General features: G+C 49.4%; 1 protein-coding gene across 2 annotated transcripts in view; it reads left to right on the forward strand.

Moving 5' to 3' along the window:
• The window catches only part of RBBP8NL (RBBP8 N-terminal like), a 62,173-nt gene that overhangs the window by 30,936 nt on the left and 8,370 nt on the right, over positions 1-22,867 (forward strand). For both annotated transcript variants that reach the window (XM_025186164.3, XM_014575086.4), the window contains exons 5-11: positions 4,451-4,563; positions 7,463-7,535; positions 9,574-9,740; positions 11,661-11,743; positions 14,044-14,207; positions 19,438-20,281; positions 20,881-21,001. In XM_025186164.3, coding sequence (XP_025041949.3) covers positions 4,451-4,563; positions 7,463-7,535; positions 9,574-9,740; positions 11,661-11,743; positions 14,044-14,207; positions 19,438-20,281; positions 20,881-21,001 — 1,565 coding nt within the window. The remainder of the gene's footprint in view (positions 1-4,450; positions 4,564-7,462; positions 7,536-9,573; positions 9,741-11,660; positions 11,744-14,043; positions 14,208-19,437; positions 20,282-20,880; positions 21,002-22,867) is intronic.

A 22,867-nucleotide genomic window follows, 5' to 3' on the forward strand; every position in this document is an offset into this window, starting at 1 on the left:
AGCTCTGAAGCTCCCCCACCCCAAGGAGACCCAAGACCCCTTCAGCTGGAGGAGCCCCAGGCTGGCTAAAGCCCTGAGCTCCCCTGCCTGGAGTTCTGGACCAGCTGTAGCCACGCCTCCTCACCCCAGACCTCAAGCCACCCGGAGAAAAACATGTGTCCCTGCATGTCTCTTCCCTAGAAGAAGCATTTGCTGCAGGTTCCAGAGCGACTGAGGAGGCAGTATCACATATTGCCTCCCCAACCTCTCTGAAACGTGTATAGAGCATCACGATAAATCCAAAACTGCTCCCCAAAGCCCCACAGCTGGGAGTTCGGCAGCCAGAGCAATGCCAGAGGTTGTATTCTACCTGCTGCCAATGACAAGAAGTAATACGTCACCGGGACCCCAGGGTATTCACCCAAGGATTCTGAAGGAACTCAAATGTGAAATTGCAGAACTAACTCTGGTATGTGACCTATTGCTGCACCAGTTCACCGGAAGGTAGCTAACAAATCCATGGCATGGCAACGCTTTGACTACTGCACACCAATCTGGTTGCCTCTCTCAAAAATTAGAACTGGAAATACCACAGAGAAGAGCAACAAAAAGGAATGGGGCCCGGCACAATTTCTGAAGGAAGAGAGATTAGAAAAACTAAGGCTATGTCTACACTCGCGGCTTCTTGAGCAAGTACGGCCATTCTTGCGCAAGAATCTGCAGAGCGTCCACACTGCCCGCCTGCTCTTGCGCAAGTAAATTTACAGTACGGCGTGGTAAGAGGTAGTTCCTTGCGCAAGAGCTATGCTCTTTTTTGACAGGTGTAAGCCCTCTTGCGCAGGAGCTCTTGCGCAAGAGGGCAGTGTGGACGCTCAGCAGGGATTTCTTGTGCAAGAAAGCCCTATGGCTATCAGAGCTTTCTTGCGCAAGAGAGCATCCACACTGCCATGGGCGCTCTTGCGCAAAAGCACAGCTCGCACATGGCAGTGTGGACGTTTCCTTGAGCAAGAGTTCTTGCACAAGAACACTTGCGCAAGATGTTTTTGCGCAAGAAGCCGCGAGTGTAGACATAGCCTAGGATTCTTCAGATAAGAAAAGAGGTGACTAAGGATTTGATAGAGGTCTGTGAAATGATGAATGGAGTGGGAACTGAATAGGGGAGTGTTATTTATCACTTCCTGGTTTATGTTTTATATGGACATCCAAAATAATTAATAGGCAGCCGGTTTAATAGGCGTGCTGCTACACGCGGCACGAACTAGGTAGTTCGGACTAGGCTTCCTAGTCCGAACTACCGTTACTCCGAGCTCCAGCTGACATTTAAAAATGGCAGCGCCCAGCAATATGCAAATGAAGCCTGGGAAATTCAAATCCCGGGCTTCATTTGCAACTCCGGTTGACTACATTACCACCCTAGTTCGAACTAGGGTGGTAGTGTAGACATACCCTTCGAGTTCTTTGAAGGGGTTAACAAAAATGCGGAGAAGGGGGATCCAGTAGATATAGTATACTTGGATTTTCAGAAAACCTTTGACAAAGTCCCTCACCAAAGGCTCTTGTGTAAATTACATTGTCATGGGATAAGAGGGAAGGTCCTTTCATGGATTGAGAACTGGTTAAAAGACAGGAAACAAAGGGTAGGTAAATAAATGGTAAATTTTCAGATTGGAGAGGGGTAACTAGTGGTGTCCCCCAAGGGTCAGTCCTAGGACCAATCCTATTCAACTTATTCATAAATGATCTAGAAAAAGAGGCAAGCAGTGAGGTAGTAAAGTTTGCGGATGATACTAACCTGTTCAAGAAAGTCAAGACAGAAGCAGACTGTGAAGAACTTCAAAAAGATATCACAAAACTAAGTGATTGGGCAACAAAATGGCAAATGAAGTTTAATGTGGATAAGTGTAAAGTAATGCACGTTGGAAAAAATAACCCCAACTATACATATAATATGATGGGGGCTAATTTGGCTATGACAAATCAGTAAAGAGATCTTGGAGTTATCGTGGATAGTTCTCAGAAAACGTCCACACAGTGTGCGGCGGCAGTCAAAAAGGCAAATAGAATGTTAGGAATTATTAAGAAAGGGATAGAAAATAAGACACAGAATATCTTACTGCCCCTGTATAAAACTATGGTACGCCCACATCTTGAATACTGTGTACAGATGTGGTCTCCTCACCTCCAAAAAGATATTTTGGCCTTGGAAAGGGTTCAGAAAAGGGCAACAAAAATGATTAGGGGTTTGGAACAGGTCCCATATGAGGAGAGGCTAAAGCAACTGGGACTTTTCAGTTTGGAAAAGAGGAGACTGAGGGGGGATATGATAGAGGTCTATAAAATCATGAGTGGTGTGGAGAGGGCGAATAAAGAAAAGTTATTTATTAGTTCCCATAATAGAAGAACTAGAGAACATCAAATGAAGTTAATGGGTAGCAGGTTTAAAACTAATAAAAGAAATTTCTTCTTCACACAGCGTGTATTCAACCTGTGGAACTCCTTGCCAGAGGAGGCTGTGAAGGCTAGGACTATAATAGAGTTTAAAGAGAAGCTAGATAATTTCAAGGAGGTTAGGTCCATAAAAGGCTATTAGCCAGAGGATAAAATGGTGTCCTTGGCCTCTCTTTGTCAGAGGCTGGACATGGATGGCACGAGACAAATTGCTTGATCATTGTCTTCAGTCCACCCCCTCCGGGGCACCTGGCACTGGCCACTGTCGGCAGACAGGCTTCTGGGCTAGATGGACCTTTGGTCTGACTCAGTATAGCTGTTCTTATGAGTCTTTAAATCACTGACTCCCAGGAGCTGAGACTGAGTGGCAGAGAATGGATTGCGTGATGATTTCCTATTCTGGGGCACCTAGCACTGGCTGCTGTTGAAAGACAGGATACTGGGCTAGATGGACCTTTGGTCTGACCTAGTAGGACTTTTCTTATGAGTTTAATTGACAGCAGTGGAGATCTAGGGTTAGATGTTCTAACTCTAAGGTAGCTAAACGCTGGAATTGTCTACTAAGGGAGGTTGTGGAATCCCCATTCATGGTGGTGTACAGGTTGAACAATCCCCTGTCAGGGATGGTCTAGGTTTACCTGGTCCTGCCTCAGCACAGGAGGATAGACTGCAGAGGCCGTCCCTACCAATATACAGATGCACAGAGCACCACAAAATTTGCAGCACCAAATTGCCCCCCAATTTTGTGGTGCTTTAGGCAGCACAGTAGGTGACACCAACGTTGGTGCCGGCCCTATTTCCCATGGACAGCACACAGCAGGGCCATCCCTGGGGGAGGGGGCAAAGATCACTCCACTGCTCCATCCCTGCTCTGCCCTGTCCCACCTCTTCCTGCCCCTGCTCCACCCACTCGCTGCCCCCATGCCACCTCTTCCTCCAAGCCCTCTCCCTCAGTGACATGGCCTGGTAGCAGGGGTTGGGTGGGGGAAGCCCACCCTCACATTCACCCTGGCCCGCTCTGCTCCACCAACTTCCAATCGCATTGCTTTGCTTCCCACTGTGGGTGAGTGTAGGGGCGGTCCCACCGCTTCCCTCAAGCCTCCTCCCCCAAGTGACACAGCTAGGAGCTGAGGGAGTGGAGTGGTCACCCTGCTTCCCACCCACGCGTGTGGGGTGGGCCCCGACCCTGCTGCCTCCCTGCCCAGGTCTCCTGCCCCTCACCCTCCCACAGCCTTCAGCTCGACCTCCCCACACAGGGGGTGTCATAGGGCACAAAACTTCTAGGGACAGCTCTGGATTAGATGATATTTTGAAGTCCCTTCCAGCCCTATGTTTCTATGAGTATGTGTAACGGAGACTTAATCTGGTCCATGGAGTGTATTGAAACTTCTTTCACTTGCCTTACTATCGGCTTTGAAAACTCATGTCTCCGTGTGATCGCTATAGGGAAGAATTGGGTATCTGTACACCTGGGTGGGCAATAAGACAGAGGTGGTTTGCCTGGGCGAGCCTCTGCCACTTTATTTACCTGTAGCTCCTCTGGTGGGCCACAGTCCCTGTCTTCACCTGTGCCTCCTCAGGTACAAGTGCTTGCAGCTCCCGTTGGCTGCAGATCACCCTTCACAGTCAATGGGAGCTGCGGGAAGTAGCGTGGACCAGGACACCACTTCCCACAGCTCCCTTTGGCTGGGAACAGTGATCTGCAGCCAGCAGGAGCTGTAAACGCCCATACCTGCAGAGGCACAGGTAAAGACAGTGGCTGCGGCCCACCAGAGGCTAATCCTGGTGCATGTCATCTGGCTTGCAGGCCGGTTGTGGCCCACCACTGCTCTACACACTATGTAGAGTGGCTCACTAAACTAGACATGTGGATTTTTGCCCAGCATATCACTGCCATGAGTGCCAGATTTCGCCCTTTCATGGGACTGTAGATCTGCCTCCCGATGCAGGTGGGGTTGTTTCATTGGCTCATATGACCACAAAAGGGTAACTTCGCTTCTTGGCTCTCTGGTTTTTCGTTAAGGTTGCGAGCAGGTCTCTGTGACAGATGCATGGTTGCTCAAGAGCTCGCCAAAAAGAAGCAAAATGAGTATGAAAACTCCCACTTCCAGAGTCTTCAGCACATCTTCATCCTCAGTAAGTACAGACTCTAAACAGACCTTCCGTTCTGTCCTGCTGGCATTTTGCATGTTTGTACCTTAAATGTCTGCAGATCATGTGGGAACAATTGCTTGTGCAATCCTGCAGGGTCAATGACCAAATGTCAGGGGTAAAAATCTGAATAGCTAGGCCTAGGAAAATCAACATTTCTTATAAACTCCAGAGATTGTATCAAAGGGTACGTCTAAACTACATGGCTCCGTCAACGGAGCCATATAGATTTGTTTGTTCGGCAAAGGGAAATGAAGCCGCGATTTAAATAATCGCGGCTTCATTTAAATTTAAATGGCTGCCCCGCTCTGCTGATCAGCTGTTTGTCGGCAGATCGGGGCAGTCTGGACGCTCCCCTGCCAACATGAAAGCCCTTTATCAACCTCCCCGGTAAACCTCATCATACGAGGCATAACAGGGAGGTCGATAAAGAGCTTTCAGGTTGGCGCGGGAGCGTCCAGACTAGTGCATTGAGCTGACAAACAGCTTTCAAGTAGGAATAAGAAATCCTCCGGAAAAGGCTTTATTTTCCAGAGAATAACGTCTAGACTGGCGCTTTTCTCCGGCTTTTCCCCAAGCCGGAAAAAAGCGGCAGCCATGTAAATGCAAATGCCGCGGGGGATATTTAAATCCCCCGCGGATTTGCCTATTCCAACGTGCTACATTAGCATCCCTTTTCCGGAAGGAATGCCAGTGTAGACGTAGCCTATGTGTTGATCTTCCTTGCTCCTGTACCTCAAGTGTCACTTTCACACAGGTGTAACAGCCAGACACTGGTGTCATATATCTCCTTTGTACTGTAGCTATCTCTCTCCTGGTCCATCATTGCCACTTGGCTTGTAGCAATCATGAAGAAGCACACACTTTTCACCCTAAAGATCCCAGAATTCTTTGGGAGAAGGAAAGGGACTTGAGACTCTTTTGGAAATCTGGATTTTAACGTCCTGGTAGACAAAGCAGACTTCCGTTTCATGGTCTCATCCCAAAGACCTGCCCAGAGGAATCCTTGTCATACTTAACATACTTTCATATCCACATTGCACGGCAAGCACATGCTTCGACTGCCAGTGTATGTGACAGCAAGGGGTGCCATCAGGGTGAGGGTGAAGCAGGGACTATGATGGAGAGGAGATGCTGTCTGTTTACTAAGAGGGGATCAGCCTGAGCTTCCTAGTTACTGCTGTCTTCCTGGCCATTCCTGGAAGGATCATTTCCAGAAGAGGATGCTAGCAGGAGAGAGACTGTAGAGCCAGACCCACAGACAGATGCTCTAGGGCCATTTCCAGAGGGCATGCTGCCTTCAAGAGTTACAACTCCCAGCTGTGACATCACCATAGATAATGTGTATATGTAGGCAGACAGAGGCATTTTAGTCCATGTATTTTGTAATGCTCCAGCAGGGGGAGATAGAAGGCAATGAACAGCCAGGTCAACTACAGCCAGGAACTTCAGGGGATAGCCGAGTTAGTCTGTTAGGGTATGTCTGCACTTGCTCCCTAGTTCGAACTAGAGATACAAATGGAGCATACCAAAATTGTTAATATTTAAATCTCATGCTTAATTAGCATATTTACGGCCAGCCATCATTTTGGATTCATGGTATTGCGAAATAAGTTGCCCTGTGTAGATGCGTTATTCCGAGAGAAAACTCTTCACACGGAATATCTGTTAAACCTCATTGCACGAGGAATAACAGTTATTCCAAGAGAAGGGTTTTCTCTCGGAATAACGCGTCTTCATGGGGCAACTTATTTCGCAATACCCTGAATCCAAAATGGCGGCCGGCCGCGAATATGCTAACTAAGCGTGGGATTTAAATATTAGCAATTTTTGTATGCTCCATTTGCATCCCAAGTCCGAACTAGGGAGCAAGTGTAGACATATCCTTACAGAAAAAAACCACAAATGGTCTGGTAGCACTTTATAGACTAACAAAACATGTAGATAGTATCATGAGCTTTCGTGAGCACAGCCCACTTCTTCAGATGACCAGAGTTATGATTTTAGGACGTGCACACCCAAAATAAATAGGAGAGGGGAAGGGGAGGGAAAAAAAAGAAAGGGGGTGGGAGACAGAGAGCTAGAGAGAATCAGTAAGTATATGAAGATTGGGTAGTTAAAATGAAGCAGATAAGAAACAAAGTCAATAGATAGTAACCTTCCAGCCAGGTCTATAGGAGAAGTTCAAATTAAGACACGCAACTCCAGCTTTGTTAGTTTGAACTCTGGCGCCATCCCCACAGCGGGAGGTCAAGGGGAGAAATGCTCCCATTGACTTCCCTTACTCCTCGCAAGGAGTAGGAGTACCAGCACCAATAGGGGAGCCCTCAGCATTTGATTTAGTGGATCCTTGCTAGACCCACTAATTCTAACGTCAGAAGATCAACCTCTGGAGCGTGGATCTGCCAGTAAATATAGACATGGCTTCAGTATTTAAGGGATGGTAGAAATTCCCGCCTTTGCCACATGGGTCTGGAATGCTCATTGTGCACATTTCTAATGGTGGAGGGAAACTGGAGCATTCGACTTAGGCCATGTCGACCCTAGACCTGGAAAGTCGACTTAAGGTACGCAACTCCAGGTGCGTAGAATACATAGCTAGAGTTGGCTTACCTTAAGGGTGTGTCTAGACTACGGGTTTTTTTCAAAAGGAGATATGCCAATTTTTCACTAATTTGCATATCTTCTTCCAATCACTTTTTCAAAAGTGGGTTTTTCCAAAAATGAAAGTAGGGTGGACACAATGTTTTTGGAAAAAACCCTTTTTCGAAAAACTGCGTAAACTTCCTTTTTTTAGGAAGAGAGGCTTTCCTCTCCCAGCATCTTGCCCAGCTGAGTTCACGTCCAATCGCTAACCTGCCTCACTCACCACCTCTCTCCGCAGGTAATGAAATGAACAGGCTGAAGGAGGAAAATAAAAACCTGAAGGAAGAACTGAAGAGGCTCCGAAGTCTAGAGTAAGCTCTGTTCCAGGTTTAATTCACTGGGTGGTGTTGGGCTGCCCGACGGCTCCCCTAAGAAATTGGCACACAGTTGAGCCAACCCAGGATGAGAACCTCCTGTCCAAGGAAGCGGAGATCCCTGTACAGTTTGCACCATTGGTTTTAGTCCAACTTCCTCCTATGAGCTTCCTGTTTCTTCCCTCGTCATCTGTCCGCCTGCATATGATGGAGGCCTTTACAAAGTGTTCGTCTGCAGTATCGTTGGAACCAGTCAGGATCAATGCTTTCCACCTGGTGATGCAGGGGGTGGAATGGGGATGGGGTTCATACAAAGTTCAGGGAATTTCCTGAGCCTGGGTCCCCTTTGTCTGGTTCTCTGGCTGAACAGTGGTTGCCCTACTAATGAACAGGAGAGTGAACCCCTACCACCGACTGCAAGTGTATCCTCAACCCCTGAGGACCACCTGGCACTTGTTACATGCCCAGCATGCACACAGCGCACCACTGCTAACATACTAATTACCTGGGGTGACATCCTGGCCCCACTGATGGGAGATGGGCATTTTGCCAATCGAACGGGGGCAGGATTTAACTCTTGGTTTTTAATAGCACCAGCTTTACCTCCGTTCCCACACTGTGTCACCCCTCGAGATCTAACACCTCTTGGCAAAGCCATCGGGACCTTGGGCAAAGGCAGAATTCTGAGTCATTAGAGTGGATCTGCAGGAAATGGATCACATTTCACATGGGAAAGTGAACTGCGAGAAAGAGAATCGGAAGGGGTTAGGTGGGGAGGATGTTTGCTACAAGTAGTGACCTAGCACAGCGCTTTGGTGAAACCCAAGTACCATGTCAGGTTAGCCAACATACACAAATCAGCTCATTCCTTAAGGGTTTAAAGCCCGTAGAAATGATCACAAAGAGATCAGTGGAGAAACATGTTTGCTTTGGAAGCCAAAACGTTTCCTCGGTTTAACAAGAATGCTCACTATTGTACCTGGCATCTCTCACATGACTGCAGAGGTTTCTAGGCCTGGAACTGGCTTGACTCACCGAGCTAGAGCTGTGCCAAAGTTTGTACCAAAACCTCCCTGCATTGAGGCTTTGTATGGCTAAACTGAAATCTTTGCAGAGTCGCCACATTTGTCCCAGAACTTTGTGAGGACATGGGCCCGTAACTGGTTTGCACTGAATTCACACCAAGGCCATGGCTGCCTATGAAATTTTGCATAGATGACTGAGCCGCTGAGTTTTGTTTTGAGATGGTGTCAGGACTGCCATGGGGTTTTGAGGTGCCTAGGGCACACTCTGAACCTGAGACACTCCCCACCCCCTTTCCAAAACGTTACCATGGATATGAAAGAGTTGAAGAGGAAGGAGAGGGGATGGAAGGTCAGAGAAAGCCCAGGTGTATGGGGTCACAGCATTCCCTGTGGGGATGGGGAAACTTCCCTGGGTCCAGGCGGGGGGGAGGGGGAGGCACTCTGGACCCCACCACTCCCTAGTCTACAGCACTGTTGAGGGCAGCATCCCCAGCCTTTGACCCTGCTCTTACCTCCAGGCTCTCGGCCTAGTAGGTCACCTGAGGCTCAGCAGGATGAGGCGAATGGCAGTGACAGTGGACTCTGGTCCTGGCTGGGGAGGGCATGTTGCTGCCCACTCTCTTGATAGCCAGTGCCAAACCTGAGTGACACTACAACTCCAGGTGCCAGGTTGCCGTGAGTCTCACACAAATTAGACCTGGCCTCCCCTCTTTCATTTTGGGAGCCCTCTCAAACAGGCGGCATGGGGCAAACTGCCCCTTTTGCCCTCCCCTCTGTGTCTCGGGGTGGTGTATTGGTTCAGAGCAAACCTCAGCATGACATTCAGTTGTGGGGAGCTGAAAGGGAAGATGTTTCCACAAGTGCTCAGGAAGCCCAATCGTCTTGTTTCCCAGGGCTCTGAGTTGTCGCATATCCGTTAATACAGCCCAGTGTAACGCTGGCACATGGGGCAGCCTTCGAAGTGGTAGTTTCCGTCTCACCTCATTTTCCATTCCTTTGCATTGCAACAGGGACCGATCAAAGCACCAAAGAGCCCTCTCCAGAGAAAGCAGCTCCACCCCCGACTCCCCATTGGCTTTACTCTCCCCCGTCAGCTGGAAACCCAGCACAGACAAAGCAGCTAGCAGAGACGCAGAAGACGGGTACCATGAACAGCCTGGCCAACCACTGGCAGAAGGTATATACTGCTGGCTCCAGCAGAGGGCGTGTAGGGACCAATGAAACAGGAGCAATGAACATTAAACAGAACCCCGCAATGAACATTAATCTGGAGCATAGTGTCTGCTTTGCATGGAATTGCATGGAGAATAGTAGATAAGACAGGTAGACAGGCACTTGGACACTCACCCCACCGGCTCACAACATTACTGCCACACTCATCTGAGCTCCTCTCAGACGCTTCCCAGGCAAACTCCCTCTGCTGCTCACTCAGTGCGCTCTGCCCATTTTATAAGGGTGCTAGCTCGCAGCAGGTGCTCCGGCTCAAAGCACACTTGGTCTCTGGGGATGTCAGGGGGTGGAAAGGGGAAGGTCTCTTTATTTGGCACTAGTGAGGCCATATCTGGTGTATTGCTTCCAGTTCCGGGCCCCCCATTACAGAAAGGATGTGAACACATTGGAGAAAATCTAGCAGCCGGCAACAAAAATGATTAGAGGGCTGGAGCACATGATTTCTGAGGAGAGGCTGAGGGAACTGGGCTAATTTAGAATAGAAGACTGAGGGGAGGATTTTATAGCAGCCTTCAACTACCAAAGAGGTTCCAAAAAGGCTGGAGAGAGGCTGTTCTCAATGGCAACAAATGGCAGAACAAGGAGCAATGGTCTCAAGGTGCAGTGGGGGAGGTCTAGCTTGGATATTAGGGAAAACTATGTCACTAGGAGGGTCATGAAGCACTGGATGGGTTCCCTAGGGAGGGGGTGGAATCTCCATCCCTAGAGGTTTTTAAGTCCTGGCTTGACAAAGCCCTGGCTGGGATGATTTAGGTGGGGTTGGTCCTGCTTTGAGCAGGGCGTCGGCCTCGATGACCTCCTGAGGTTTCTTCCAACCTTATGATTCTATGAGCAGCAGTACTTCAAAGGAAAATATTCTTCTGAGATGCCCCGGGGTCATCCATCACAGATGATGTGTGGGCAGGCGAGTCTTTTCCCTTTGTTCCTGGCAGCCTCCTTGCAGAGAGTCCTTAGGGCTCCTTCCAGAACCAAAAGTGAGACAAAGAGTTTCCCTTTTCAGCACTGGCCTCCAAATCCAGACGCCCACTGTTATGCATGCGGCTGATTGTACCCCCACCCCGGACCGGGCATGCCACTATTAGGCTACGTCTACACTGACATGATTTTCCAGAAATGCTTTTAACGGAAAAGTTTTCCGTTAGCATTTTCAGAAAAGCGCGTCTAGATTGGCAGGACGCTTTTCCGGAAAAGCGTCCGTGGCCAATCTAGACGCACTTTTCCGCAAAAAAGCCCCGATCGTCATTTTCGTGATCGGGCTATTTTGCGGAAAACACTACTGTGCTGTCTAAACTGGCCCTTTTCCGGAACAGTTTTTCGGAAAAAGACTTTTGCCCGAACAGGAGCAGCATAGTTTTTCCGGAAAAGCACTGATGATTTTACATTAGATCGTCAGTGCTTTTCCGGAAATTCAAGCGGCCAGTGTAGACAGCTGGCAAGTTTTTCCGGAAAAGCGGCTGATTTTCCAGAATAACTTGCCAGTGTAGACACAGCCACAGTGTGTAGGCAGCCTTTTGCACAACCAACCAGGCCACTGGTGTGCACGCACAAAACACCTCTGCATGCGCTTTGTTCCTTCCCTTCCCCCACCTCTACTGTCAATTGCACAGGCAAAAGTGAGCATACAAATTCAAGAGCTGGCTTCAGTCTGACAGAAAATTTGGCCCCAGATACTTAAAAATCTTTGTTAGGAAGCGCTTGGTGCCATGACAGTTTTTCATGGCTCCTTGAGCAGATTTGTTGGCCCGATTTTTTAGACTGCTGTATTGTAGCATCACGTGCAAATGGAACAGATGGGGGGAAATGCAGAACTGCTGTAACAGACTGCTGCATAGCTTGTGCAATGACTGGTTGTTGCCTTTATTTTTAGAGCAGTCTGCAGGACAGAGAAGTTCTCTGGGCAAGCGGATTTCTCCAAGTCCTGTTCTCCAAGAAGCACGTGCTCTGGAAACGGTAAGAGTTCCCTGGGAAAACGTAGCACTGTCCGTCTGTCCTCCTCAAGTTGGATAAGCTACGAAAGAGAGGGGATGAGGAATGAAAACGTGGGGTGAAATGACTTGACATGTGTAACCCACACACAAAGGTTATGTCTACACTCACGCCTTCTTGTGCAAGTATGGCCATTCTTGCACAAGCATCCACAGAGTGTCCACACTGCCCGCCTGCTCTTGCGCAAAAAGAATTACAGTACGGCGTGGTAAGAGAGGGCTTCTTGCCTAAGAGCTATGCTCTTTTTTAACAGGTGTAAGCCCTCTTGCGCAGGAGCTCTTGTGCAAGAGGGCAGTGTGGACACTCGGCAGGGATTTCTTGCGCAAGAAAGCGCTATGGCTAAAATGACCATCAGAGCTTTCTTGCACAAGAGAGCGTCCACACTGCCATAGGTGCTCTTGCGCAAAAGCACAGCTCGCACATGGCAGTGTGGACGTTTTCCTGCGCAAGACTTCTTGCACAAGAAGCCGCCAGTGTAGACATAGCCCTAGTGTGGTTACTGAGCAATGCAAGTGGTACCTAGACCACAGCAACAGTTAAGCTCAAGAGACCTCTACAGCATGGGCTGGGAGCCAGTTGGCTTTTAGCTCAGAGGGTAGAGGCTCCTATACAGAGGTCCCAGGTTCAGATCCGCCTGGTGGCAATTACACAAGGTCATTCAGTACATCACTGGCAGAACTAGAAAGGGAACAGTCTCTTATTGTGTCTCCTGTTGATAAAGTCGACGGCTCTGCTTTGCTTTCACGTTTATATTCTGTAAGAGCCTGAGGACTTGCCTAGCAGCAGTTTGACCATTATCCTGTGACAGCATCCAATCTTCTTCAGCTCACACTGGCTCCTCTCCTATATAGGGAAATCTCTTGGGACTGAAGTATAGGAATAGTGCACAGTCTCAGACAGGGGAACAGCCTGGCCCTGTGGGATATTTTCAGAGGCAGGGAATCCCTGCTGTCTGGTTTGAGCTCGCATCTTTTCTAATCTTCCACCACTTTGAAACTGAAAGTGCATTTCAGCAGAGGGCTCGGTGCGATGGAGAGCCAGGCTTCGTGCCCCGAGAGTTCAGGGTCCATAACACTGAGTCCCCCAGTAAAAACTCAGGTCTTGTCTGTACTAACGCTCACCGTCAATCTAAGCTAGATGTCTTCAGATATGCAAATAGCAGAAGTCAATGTACTTATCAAAATGTTTTCTGTGCAGTAAGGTCATGGAGGCTGCTCCACTATCGATGCCGGCTACTCTTCTCATCCTGGTGGAGTACCGGCATCGACAGGAGAGCACTCAGAGATTGATAAATTGATGGCCAGTGGATAGATCACTGCAGCATTGATCCTTGGCATAGTGGAAACAAGTTGGCAGTCACATGCATGCTTAATTCTGGCACAGGATCCAGTGATAAGAATTCAGACCAGGTCTTCACTAGGCTGCGATGATTGATCTTCCGGAGTTCAATTTAGCAGGTCTAGTACAGTCCCTCTAAATCAAACTCATAGGGGTGCCCCTCCAGCAGACATTACTCCGACTCCTGCAAGAACTAAGGGAAACTATGGGGACAGCAGGGAAACTCAGATCAAGGTACGTTGACTCCACTTCATAGTTAACATAGCTGGAGTTGCATATCTTAATTCAACCTTCCCCGTTAGTGGTTTTGGTGAGATTGCAGATGGGAGGTTACAGTAGTTAATGAAGATATAACAGTAGAAGCTGGAGTCAAAGCCGGTAGGCAAAAATGTAGAGTAAAGGATTATTCAGAGCCTTTTCACAACAGCAGAAAGCTCATTCTGTACTGATCAGAGTCAAGCTCATGCAAATGGGGGTCTAATGATTTGACCAAAGGACGAAGAATCTAAGAATCTTGGCTAAGCCACTAACTCCTGGCATGACCTTAGACAAGTCACATGACTGCCTGGTCTGTAAGTCAATGCAGATGAAAAATAAGGAATAAAGTAGGACCTGCTGAAAAACATGATGCTGCATTGGAATGGAGCCTTCTGGGGGAAATAAATGGCAGCTCATTATTTAAAATTCCAACACTGTATTGAAGAAGCCTTCAGTTGTTCATTGGAAACTTAACAATAAATTAATCACTTCTTGAATGTAAATTGATATAAGAGAACATGTATCATCACTAACAAAAAGCAGGGTTTTCTGCTGCCATTGTTCTCTAGCCAGCTAGACTCCTTTCAACTGGGGAGCATGTCTGAGAGCCCTTAGAGAAAACTGAGCTTTAAACCCTGGAAATGCACATTTTCCTCTTCTGCCTTTAGACTTCCCAGAGGATAGCTAACCAGCTGCACGGGACCATCGCCTTGGTCAGAGCTGGGGCCAGACCGTGCCTCCCGGAAATCATCTCTGCCAGGAGAGCAACATCACCGCTGGCAAGAAAACCCTCCCTGTTCCTGGAGTGTGAGCGCAGCCCCAGCCGTGAGGCGTGAGTAGCAGCATCTCAGTACTGATACAGCTCCAGCATCACGCTCTCCTTCGGCCTGATGCAGAGTCACTGCACTCAATGGAAGAATTCTCCACTGATGTCAAGGGCTTTGTATCCAGACCCAACAAGAGGGAGTGCAAAGGTGCAGTTGTCCCAGCACCTGACAATTCAAAGCAGCAATCCGCTGCTGGTGGCTGAAGCCTCAGGCCTTTTAAATCACCACCAGAACGCCACATTGGAGCGCTGAGCCATGCACTCTGGGCAGCACTAAGGACCGACTGCCCTCAGCTCCGCCTTTCTGTCCTTGCCCCACCCCTTCTACCTTTGGCCCCGCCCCCTCTGGGAGAGTGGAACCAGGGCTCCCCCTATCCTGCCCCGGGGCCCAAGGAGGCTGACAGCTCTGCTGTTTGTACCAAGCAGCTGTTGTGTCATCAGTGAGTTTTCTTTTTACTTCTCTCTCTTCTCTCCCCATCCCAAGCCAGTTCTTCCAGCCAGCACATAAGCCCCACCATGGTCTTTGAACCAGGAAGAGCCAAATTTCACACAGTTTAGAGCTTAGGCTTGGCTGAGTCTTCTAAACCTTGTGACTCTAGCAAACTGGGCAGGAAATCTGACAAACAGGGCTTCTTCCAGAGGAGTTATTCCTCTCCCCACGAGGAATAAGCCCTCTTGCACAAGAGCTCTTCCACAAGAAGGCAGTGTAGGTAGGCAACATGAATTTCTTGCGCAAGAAACCCCTATGGCTAAAATGGCCATCAAAGCTTTCTTGTGCAAGTGAGCATCCACACTGCCATGGATGCTCTTGTGCAAAAGCACATCCCTTGCGCAAAAGCACATGGCAGTGTGGACGCAGTCTTGTGGAAGACCTTTCGCACAAGAAGTCTTCTGCAAAATGGTTCTTGTGCAAGAAGCCTGCAGTGTCGATGTAGCCCAGGAGCCTGGTTCTTACGCTATGTTACGATCAGTCGGTCAGCCTTGGTGGGTTTACTCCTTACCTACGCCAGGGCGAATGAGAGGAGTCAGGCCCCTGGAGAGCGTTCTCTTCAAGTATCTCCGGTCGTCTGCAGTTGGGCACATCAAGAATGGCAGAGATAGCATCCAAGTAAACCCAGAGCTCTCCCGTCACCACACAAAGATCTGAGCACAGGACAGAGAATCCATTATTCTTTGTCGAATCCACCTGGCTATTCTTCGTGGCTCATCACAGCAGACTCTGAGCTCCTCCTGGCTCGTTAACTTCGGTGGCGATTAGGGCTGAGACAGAGTCTATGAGTTTCCCACAGTGAAAGCCAAGCTTGGGTGGGCTCTCAGGGTATGTCCACTCTACAAAGTTAATTCGAACGAACAGACGTTAGTTCGAATTAACTTTGATAGGCGCTACACTAGCGCTCCGCTAGTTCGAACTTAATTCGAACTAGCGGAGCGCTTAGTTCGAACTAGGTAAACCTCATTCTACAAGGACTAAGCCCAGTTCGAACTTACTAGTTCGAATTAAGGGGTGTGTAGCCCCTTAATTCGAACTAGTGGGAGGCTAGCCCTCCCCAGCTTTCCCTGGTGGCCACTCTGGCCAACACCAGGGAAACTCTATTGCCCCCCTCCCGGCCCCGGACCCGTTAAAGGGGCACGGGCTGGCTACGATGCCCGTGCCAGGTGCAAGCCTGCCAGCACCCAGCCAGCAGACCCTGCACCTGGCACGCCATGAGCCAGCCACCCGATGTCCCCCAGCCCTCCCCCTCTTCCCGGGACCAGGCTGGCGGCTCCCGGGAGCTTGCCCGGGACTGCAAGAGGCGGGCACCCACCTGGTCTAGTGTGTACATCGTGGACCTCGTCCATGACCTCCACACTAGGCACAGGAAAGTAGCCGTCTAGGGCAGGAGAGCTGCCAGCCTGGCCACCCAGGAGCATGAAAATCAAGGTGGTCCACTGAGACCCCCAACCTTGAGCCCTGAGCTTACAATGGCCGTACTGGGTCAGACCAAAGGTCCATCTAGCCCAGTAGCCTGTCTGCCGACAGCGGCCAACCCTAGGGACCCTGGAGGAGATGGACCAAAGACAGTGACCAAGCCATTTGTCTCATGCCATCCCTCTCCAGCCTTCCACAAACTTTGGGCAGGGACACCACTCCTACCCCCTGGCTAATACCACTCTATGGACCCAACCTCCATGACTTTATCTCACTTCTCTTTAAACAAAATACAGTACCTGTATTTTGTTTCAGCTGCACCAGACTAACACGGCTACATTTCTATCACTATTCTCTTTAAACTCTGTTCTAGTTCTAGCCTTCACCGCCTCCTACAGCAAGGAGTTCCACAGGTTGACTCTTTGCTTTGTGAAGAACAACTTTCTGTTACTAGTTTGAAGCCTGCTACCCATTCCTTTCCTTTGGTGTCCTCTAGTCCTTCTATTATGGGAACTAATGAAGAACTTTTCTTGATGCACCCTCTCCATCCCACTCATGCTTTTATAGACCTCTATCCTATCCCCCCTCAGTCTCCTCTTTTCTAAACTGAAAAGTCCCAGTCTCTTTAGCTTCTCTTCATAGGGGACCTGTTCTAAACCTCTGATCATTTTAGTTGCCCTCCCCTCTCCCACCCTCTCTCTTCCCCTCTCCCACCTCCTTTTCCCAGTCTCCCTGAGTTTTGTTCAATAAAGAGAGATTCTATTTTTGACCACAAGTTTATACATCAGGAAGGGGGGCTAGGGAAGGGTAAGTGGAAGGAGGTGAGGGAGGAATGGGGTACGAGCCCCCGATGGGGTGGACTGGGCTGGCACTGCGGGCTTCTGGGGGTGGAAGCTCTCCTGCAGCCCCCCAATTGCCTCCTCTCCCCAGATGGCAGCCTGCGGCAAGTGCAGCCGGGCTGATGGCCGAGTGCTGTGATGTGCCCAGTGTGGGCACTCAGGGCACTCCAAGCCAGGACTGCTTTGCAAGTGGGGCACCCCTGAGAACTGTCTGTCCGGGGTGGGGGTCGGGACCCTTTAAGCACAGCCCTTGGCTAGCCTGAGACGGCAGCTCCACGCTCTAAGTCCTCCTCTGATGCCCTGCCGGCACTGCTTCCGGCCATCCTTAACCCCGGTTCAGGGTCCACTCAATGTGGACATGCTAGTTCGAATTAGCAAAACGCTAATTCGAACTAGTTTTTTAGTCTGGATGCGTTAGTTCGAATTAGCTTAGTTCGAATTAACTAATTCGAACTAAGTTAGTTCGAATTAGCGCTGTAGTGTAGACGTACCCTCAGTGAAGAGGGGCACTGCCAAATACAAAGGAATAGTAACAAGCAAGGACTCCATGGATACAGGCAGGGTTTTCTGACCACAGTTTGCACACCCCACCCCCCTCTCCCTCCATTGCTCAGACCTCCTTCAATGTGACTGTAAAACTGTACAAATGAGTATGTTGGAGGGAGCGGGGAGGGAGGAAGGAAGGAAGGAGACTGACTGGCTGACTCTAAGGGCAATGTAAAACTGTCAGGTTTTGGCAGCCTAGAGCTCTGTCTTCCACTGGACTGCATGTTCTGTCTCCACTCGTTCACGTCTTGATACAGGTCCCCCAGGCTCTGTCCATGGAGGATCTGATCCAGTTGGGAAGACTTGGTTCTTGAGCTCTAGCTGGAGCCATTTAGTTCTGAAGGTCCCCCTGTTAATCGTTGGCGTGGCAGACGAGATGGAGGCCAACACATGGGAACATAGAATCATAGGCAATTAGGGCTGAGGAGACCTCAGGAGGTCACAGAGTCTCACCCCGGGCTCAAAGCAGGACCAACCCCAACTAAATTATCCCAGCCAGGGCTTTGTCAAGCTTGGCCTTAACAACCTCTGAGGATGGTGATTTCTCCACCTCCCTATGCAACCCATTCCAGAGCTTCATCCCTGCTCATAGTGAAATAGTTTTTCCTAATATCCAGCTTAGATCTCCCTCACTGCAACTTGAGACCATTGCTCCTCATTCTGTCATCTGTCACCACTGAGAACAGCCCCTCTCCATCCTCTCTGGAACCCCTTTTGTAGTTGAAAGCTGCTATAAAATCCTCCTCACTCTTCTCCTCTGCAGACTAAATTAGCCCAGTTCCCTCAGCCTCTCCTCATAAGTCGTGTACTCCAGCTTTCGAATCTTTTTTGTTGCCGTCTGCTGGACTCTCTTCAATTTGTCCACATCCTTTCTGTAGTGGGAGAATCCAAATCTGGGTGCAACACTCCAGATGTGGCCTCATCAGTGCCAAATAGAGGGAAATAATCACTACCCGAGATCTGCTGGCAATGCTCCTACTAATGCACCCCCAATATGCCGTTCGCCTTCTTGGCTACAAGGGCGCGCTCTTGACTCATATCCAACTTCTCATCCACTGTAATCCCCAGGTCCTTTTCTGCAGAACTTCCACTTTGCCAGTCGACCCCCAGCCTGTAGCCGTGCGTGGGACTCTTCATATCAGCTTGAGCGCACAATTGATTGGCCCATCTACAGCCTGTAGGCACACACCCATTTTTGCAGACATGCAGGCAGCAGAGTGGTGTGTGTACCCAGCTACTTGCTTTGCACACCCACATACAGATTTTGCACAGCTATAATTACTGTATGTGGGACCTACTGTGGGTATGTCTACACTACAGAGTTTTGTCAGAAAAACATCCATTTTTCCAACAAAACCTGAGTTATGTCCACATTGCAATCGCGTTCTTCAGAAAGTAAATCGAAAGAACAGTGGGGATTTTCTGGCTTTGGTAAACCTCTTTCTACAAGGAAGAAGCCTTTTTCCGAAAGAGCTCTTTCGGAAAAAGGCATGTGTGGATGGGGAAGAGGGAGTTCTTTCACAAGAAGAGGAAAGAGGAAAAAGCACAGATGCCCTGGTGGCCACTCTGTCTATAGTAATAACAGGTTAAATGCAAGAGTGCATCCATTCAGTGTGGACGCTCTCTTTCGAAAAGGCAAATCGCTTTTTCGATGCACTTTTGTGTGTGGACGCCCTCTTCCAGAAGAAGTTTTTTCAGAAGATCTCTTCTGAAGAAAGGTTCTTCCAAAAGAAGCCTGTAGTCTAGACATAGCCTGGGTGTATGTAAACTGTCAGAACTTCATTGATCTCCACAGCGCTGTGCAAGTTTACATCAGCAGAGCATTGGGCCGGTCAGTGGCAGCACATGGAAAGCAGATGCTCACAGAAGCACTGTGATAGTGAGATGTCCTGTGTGGAAACTTGTGGTCAATGATCTTTGTTTGTTTGTTTGTTTCCTTTAGTTGCTTAAGAACAAACAAGCCAGATTCCCACAAAGCCACTTCGTCCTGTGAAACTCTACAACTAACCCCCAGGAAGGAGCAGCTCTGCCTCCTTAACCAACATTTCCTTCTGCGCCAGTTTGGACGCAAGAGCAACTGTGCTTCTGCAGATAGGGACGCTAGCTCACCAAGCCGCTTGCTCCGGGCCAGAGAGGATGAAGACAGAACAAGGCTGCAGGAGGAATGGGATGAGCAAGCTGCCATTTTAGAACTCCCTGGGGCTGTAATGTACACACGGGACCAGCATTTGGAGGGGAAGCTTCAGTTTCTTAAACCCAGAGAGAGGCTCCAGTATCTCCTGGCACAACAGCATCAGCGAGGATTCAGGGCTAAGAGAGAAGGCGACCAAAATGCAACTCCAGTTCCGGTTGCTCGTGAGGAAAGGCCCCTTTCCCCACCACCTAGCACAACCGTGGGGTGCAAAGAAGAGAAGTCGCTCCTGCAGGAACCTGTGGAAGGGGAAGGTGTGTGGAGAAACAGGGACAACGCGGAGCAAAGGGAGAAGACAGCGAGAGGGTATCTCCTGGATGGACCTCTGGACCTGTCCGATTATGGCAGGAGGGAAAACCTAAAACCTGCCAGCTGGCGCCCATCCCCCAAACAGCGTGAGGCAGACAGTCCGAGCCCAATCCAAGCAGAAAGCCCCGCTCCTCAGCCAGGCAGGAGCGCCAGCGCGCTCTCAAGAGCAGAGTGTGAGAACTCCCACCTACCCAGCAGCCAGCTTCGTGCGGCCAAAGCACTGCCCATCAGCAATGAGATGGAGCAGCTGAGCGCCAAAGAGCAAGAGGCCATTGCAGCATCCTTGGTGAGTACATCTTGCACTGGCATCTGGAGGGAGGCTGTGGGTGGCCGTCACTTTGCTGGGCTGATTGCAGTTTTAAAGAGGCATTAGCAGCACTGGTGTTGAACATTCTGATCTGATGGCGGTACTGTGACCCTCCGGGTGTGCAACAGGGTGGTGGGGCCAGTCCTGGACTTCGTGGACAATTTGCCCAGTGCAAACCCCCCCAATACAGACACTAAATGGCACCATTGCTCTCAGTCTCAGAGAAAACCAAGGACTGAATGGCCCATGGAAAGGAACCACACTCTAAACCTCAGGGTCTGACTCCTCCGGATTAGGATTAAGATGCACTGAGAGATCCTGCACCTGCCACTCCCCTTGCTCAATCTGTGCATAGTGGACAGTAAGGGCCTGTGACAGTATCCCACAAACATTCAAAAGCCCCTAGCTGATGCTGTCCGAGGGAGATGTGCATCTTTGCAGTTATCCTCCCTGCCATGCTGGAGCAGGGCACCAGATTGTTTCACTGCCTTCGAAGAGGGCAACATTTCCAGCAACAAAGGCACTGGGAGTTCTGCCCACCCGTTAGTAACTAACGCAGCAATTGCCATGTGTTACAGGGCACTTCCACACATGGACAGCCCACTGGCAAGCGAACTTCATGTGATGCTGCCACAGAGTCCAAGATCCCGGTGGGAGTGTCTCCGAGGGCACAGAAGCAAGAACCAGGCGCTCAACCAGGTAAAAAACTCTGCTGCAAAAGCAACATTTGAGAAGGCAGGAGCAGACAGTGCTGGTCTCCTTAGCACTGTAAAGTCTATAAATGGGGCATCTAAACATGTCTGCAGCATATGGCAATTGTTTTAAATGGCATGCTGTAAACTCCAAGAGGAAGACTTTCGTACACAAAAGCGCTAAGGTCACCTGGGCACCAAACTCCCATGGCAATCAGTGGCAGTTGAATGCTTACCTCCCATTTGTGCCTTGGAAAACCTCCTCAAGGCTACCATTTTCACACCTGCATTAGGGATGTCAAATCCTGTTTTATTCGTTAACCGATTAAACATTAAGTTTAACCGTTTAACTGATTAACCAGGAGCAGGCAGGCTGGTGCAGCCCCCTGGCTGTTATTTCCACTCCAGCTCATCTGGTATGCCATATATGAAGAGAGGCTAAAGAGACTGGGACTTTTCAGCTTAGAAAAGAGGAGACTGAGGGGGGATATGATAGAGGTATATAAAGTCATGAGTGGTGTGGAGAGGCTGAATAAAGAAAAGTTAATAATTAGTTCCCATAATAGAAGGACTAGAGGACACCAAATGAAATTGATGGGCAGCAGGTTTAAAACTAATAAGCGAAAGTTCTTCTTCACACAGCACATAGTCAACCTGTGGAACTCCTTGCCAGAGGAGGCTGTGAAGGCTAGAACTATAACAGAGTTTAAAGAGAAGTTAGATAAATTCATGGAGGTTGGGTCCATGGAGTGCTATTAGCCAGGGAGTAGGAATGGTGTCCCTGGCCTCTTTTTGTGGAAGGCTGGAGATGGATGGCACAATACAAATCGCTTGGTCATTGTCTTCGGTCCATCCCCTCCAGGATACCTGGTGTTGGCCGCTGTCGGCAGACAGGATACTGGGCTAGATGGACCTTTGGTCTGACCCAGTACGGCCATTCTTATGTTCTTATGTTCTAAGCTCAGGGCTCAGGGTCGGGGGGGTCTCACTGGACCAACTTGATTTTCATGCAAACCTGCTCCTGGGTTCGCATGTGGCCTTTGGTGGCCAGGCTGGCAGCTATCCTGCCATAGACAGCTGCATTCTTGTGCCTAGTGCGGAGATCGTGGATGTTGGAGGCCTCCCCCCAAACCTTGATGAGGTCCACGATGTCCGCACTAGACCAGGCAGGCACCCGCCTCTTGTGGCCCCAGGCAGGCTCCTGGGAGCTGCCAGCCTGGTCCTGGGAAGAGGCGGAGGGCTGGGTGGCAGCGGGTGGCTGGCTCATGCCGTGCCAGGTGCAGGGTCTGCTGGCTGGGTGCTGGCAGGCTTGCAACTGGCACAAGCACTGTAGCCAGACCATGCCCCTTTAAGGGCTCCGGGGCCGGGAGGGAGTCAGAAGAGTTTCCCTGGTTTGGCCCAAAGTGGCCACCAGGACAACCTGGGGGAAGGGCTAGCCTCCAACTAGTTCGAATTAAGTGGCTACACAGCCCTTAATTTGAACTAGGCGTTACTCCTTGTAGAATGAGGTTTACCTAGTTCGAATTAAGTGCTCCGCTAGTTCAATTTAAATTCAAAATAGCGGTTTGTATGTGTAGTCCCTATTAAAGTTAATTCGAACCAACACCTATTAGTTCGAATTAACTTTGTAGTGTAGACATACCCTTAGTCTCTGAGGACATGTCTACACTAGGAAATTATTTGAAAATAACTAAATTTGAAATAATAACTTCCGAAATAACAAAATCGAAATAGCATGTCCACACTACAGAGGAGCCTCAAAATTAGTCCAAGTCAGACTCCATTATTGTGGACACACTGCCTCAACTTAGAGCCCCAGGAAACACTGAGGAGCAATTACTTCGAATTATTCTGGGGAGCAATTATTTCAAAA

Source organism: Pelodiscus sinensis, chromosome 17, assembly GCF_052426305.1.
Source record: "Pelodiscus sinensis isolate ZL-2025 chromosome 17, ASM5242630v1, whole genome shotgun sequence".
NCBI classification, from domain to species: Eukaryota; Metazoa; Chordata; order Testudines; family Trionychidae; genus Pelodiscus; species Pelodiscus sinensis.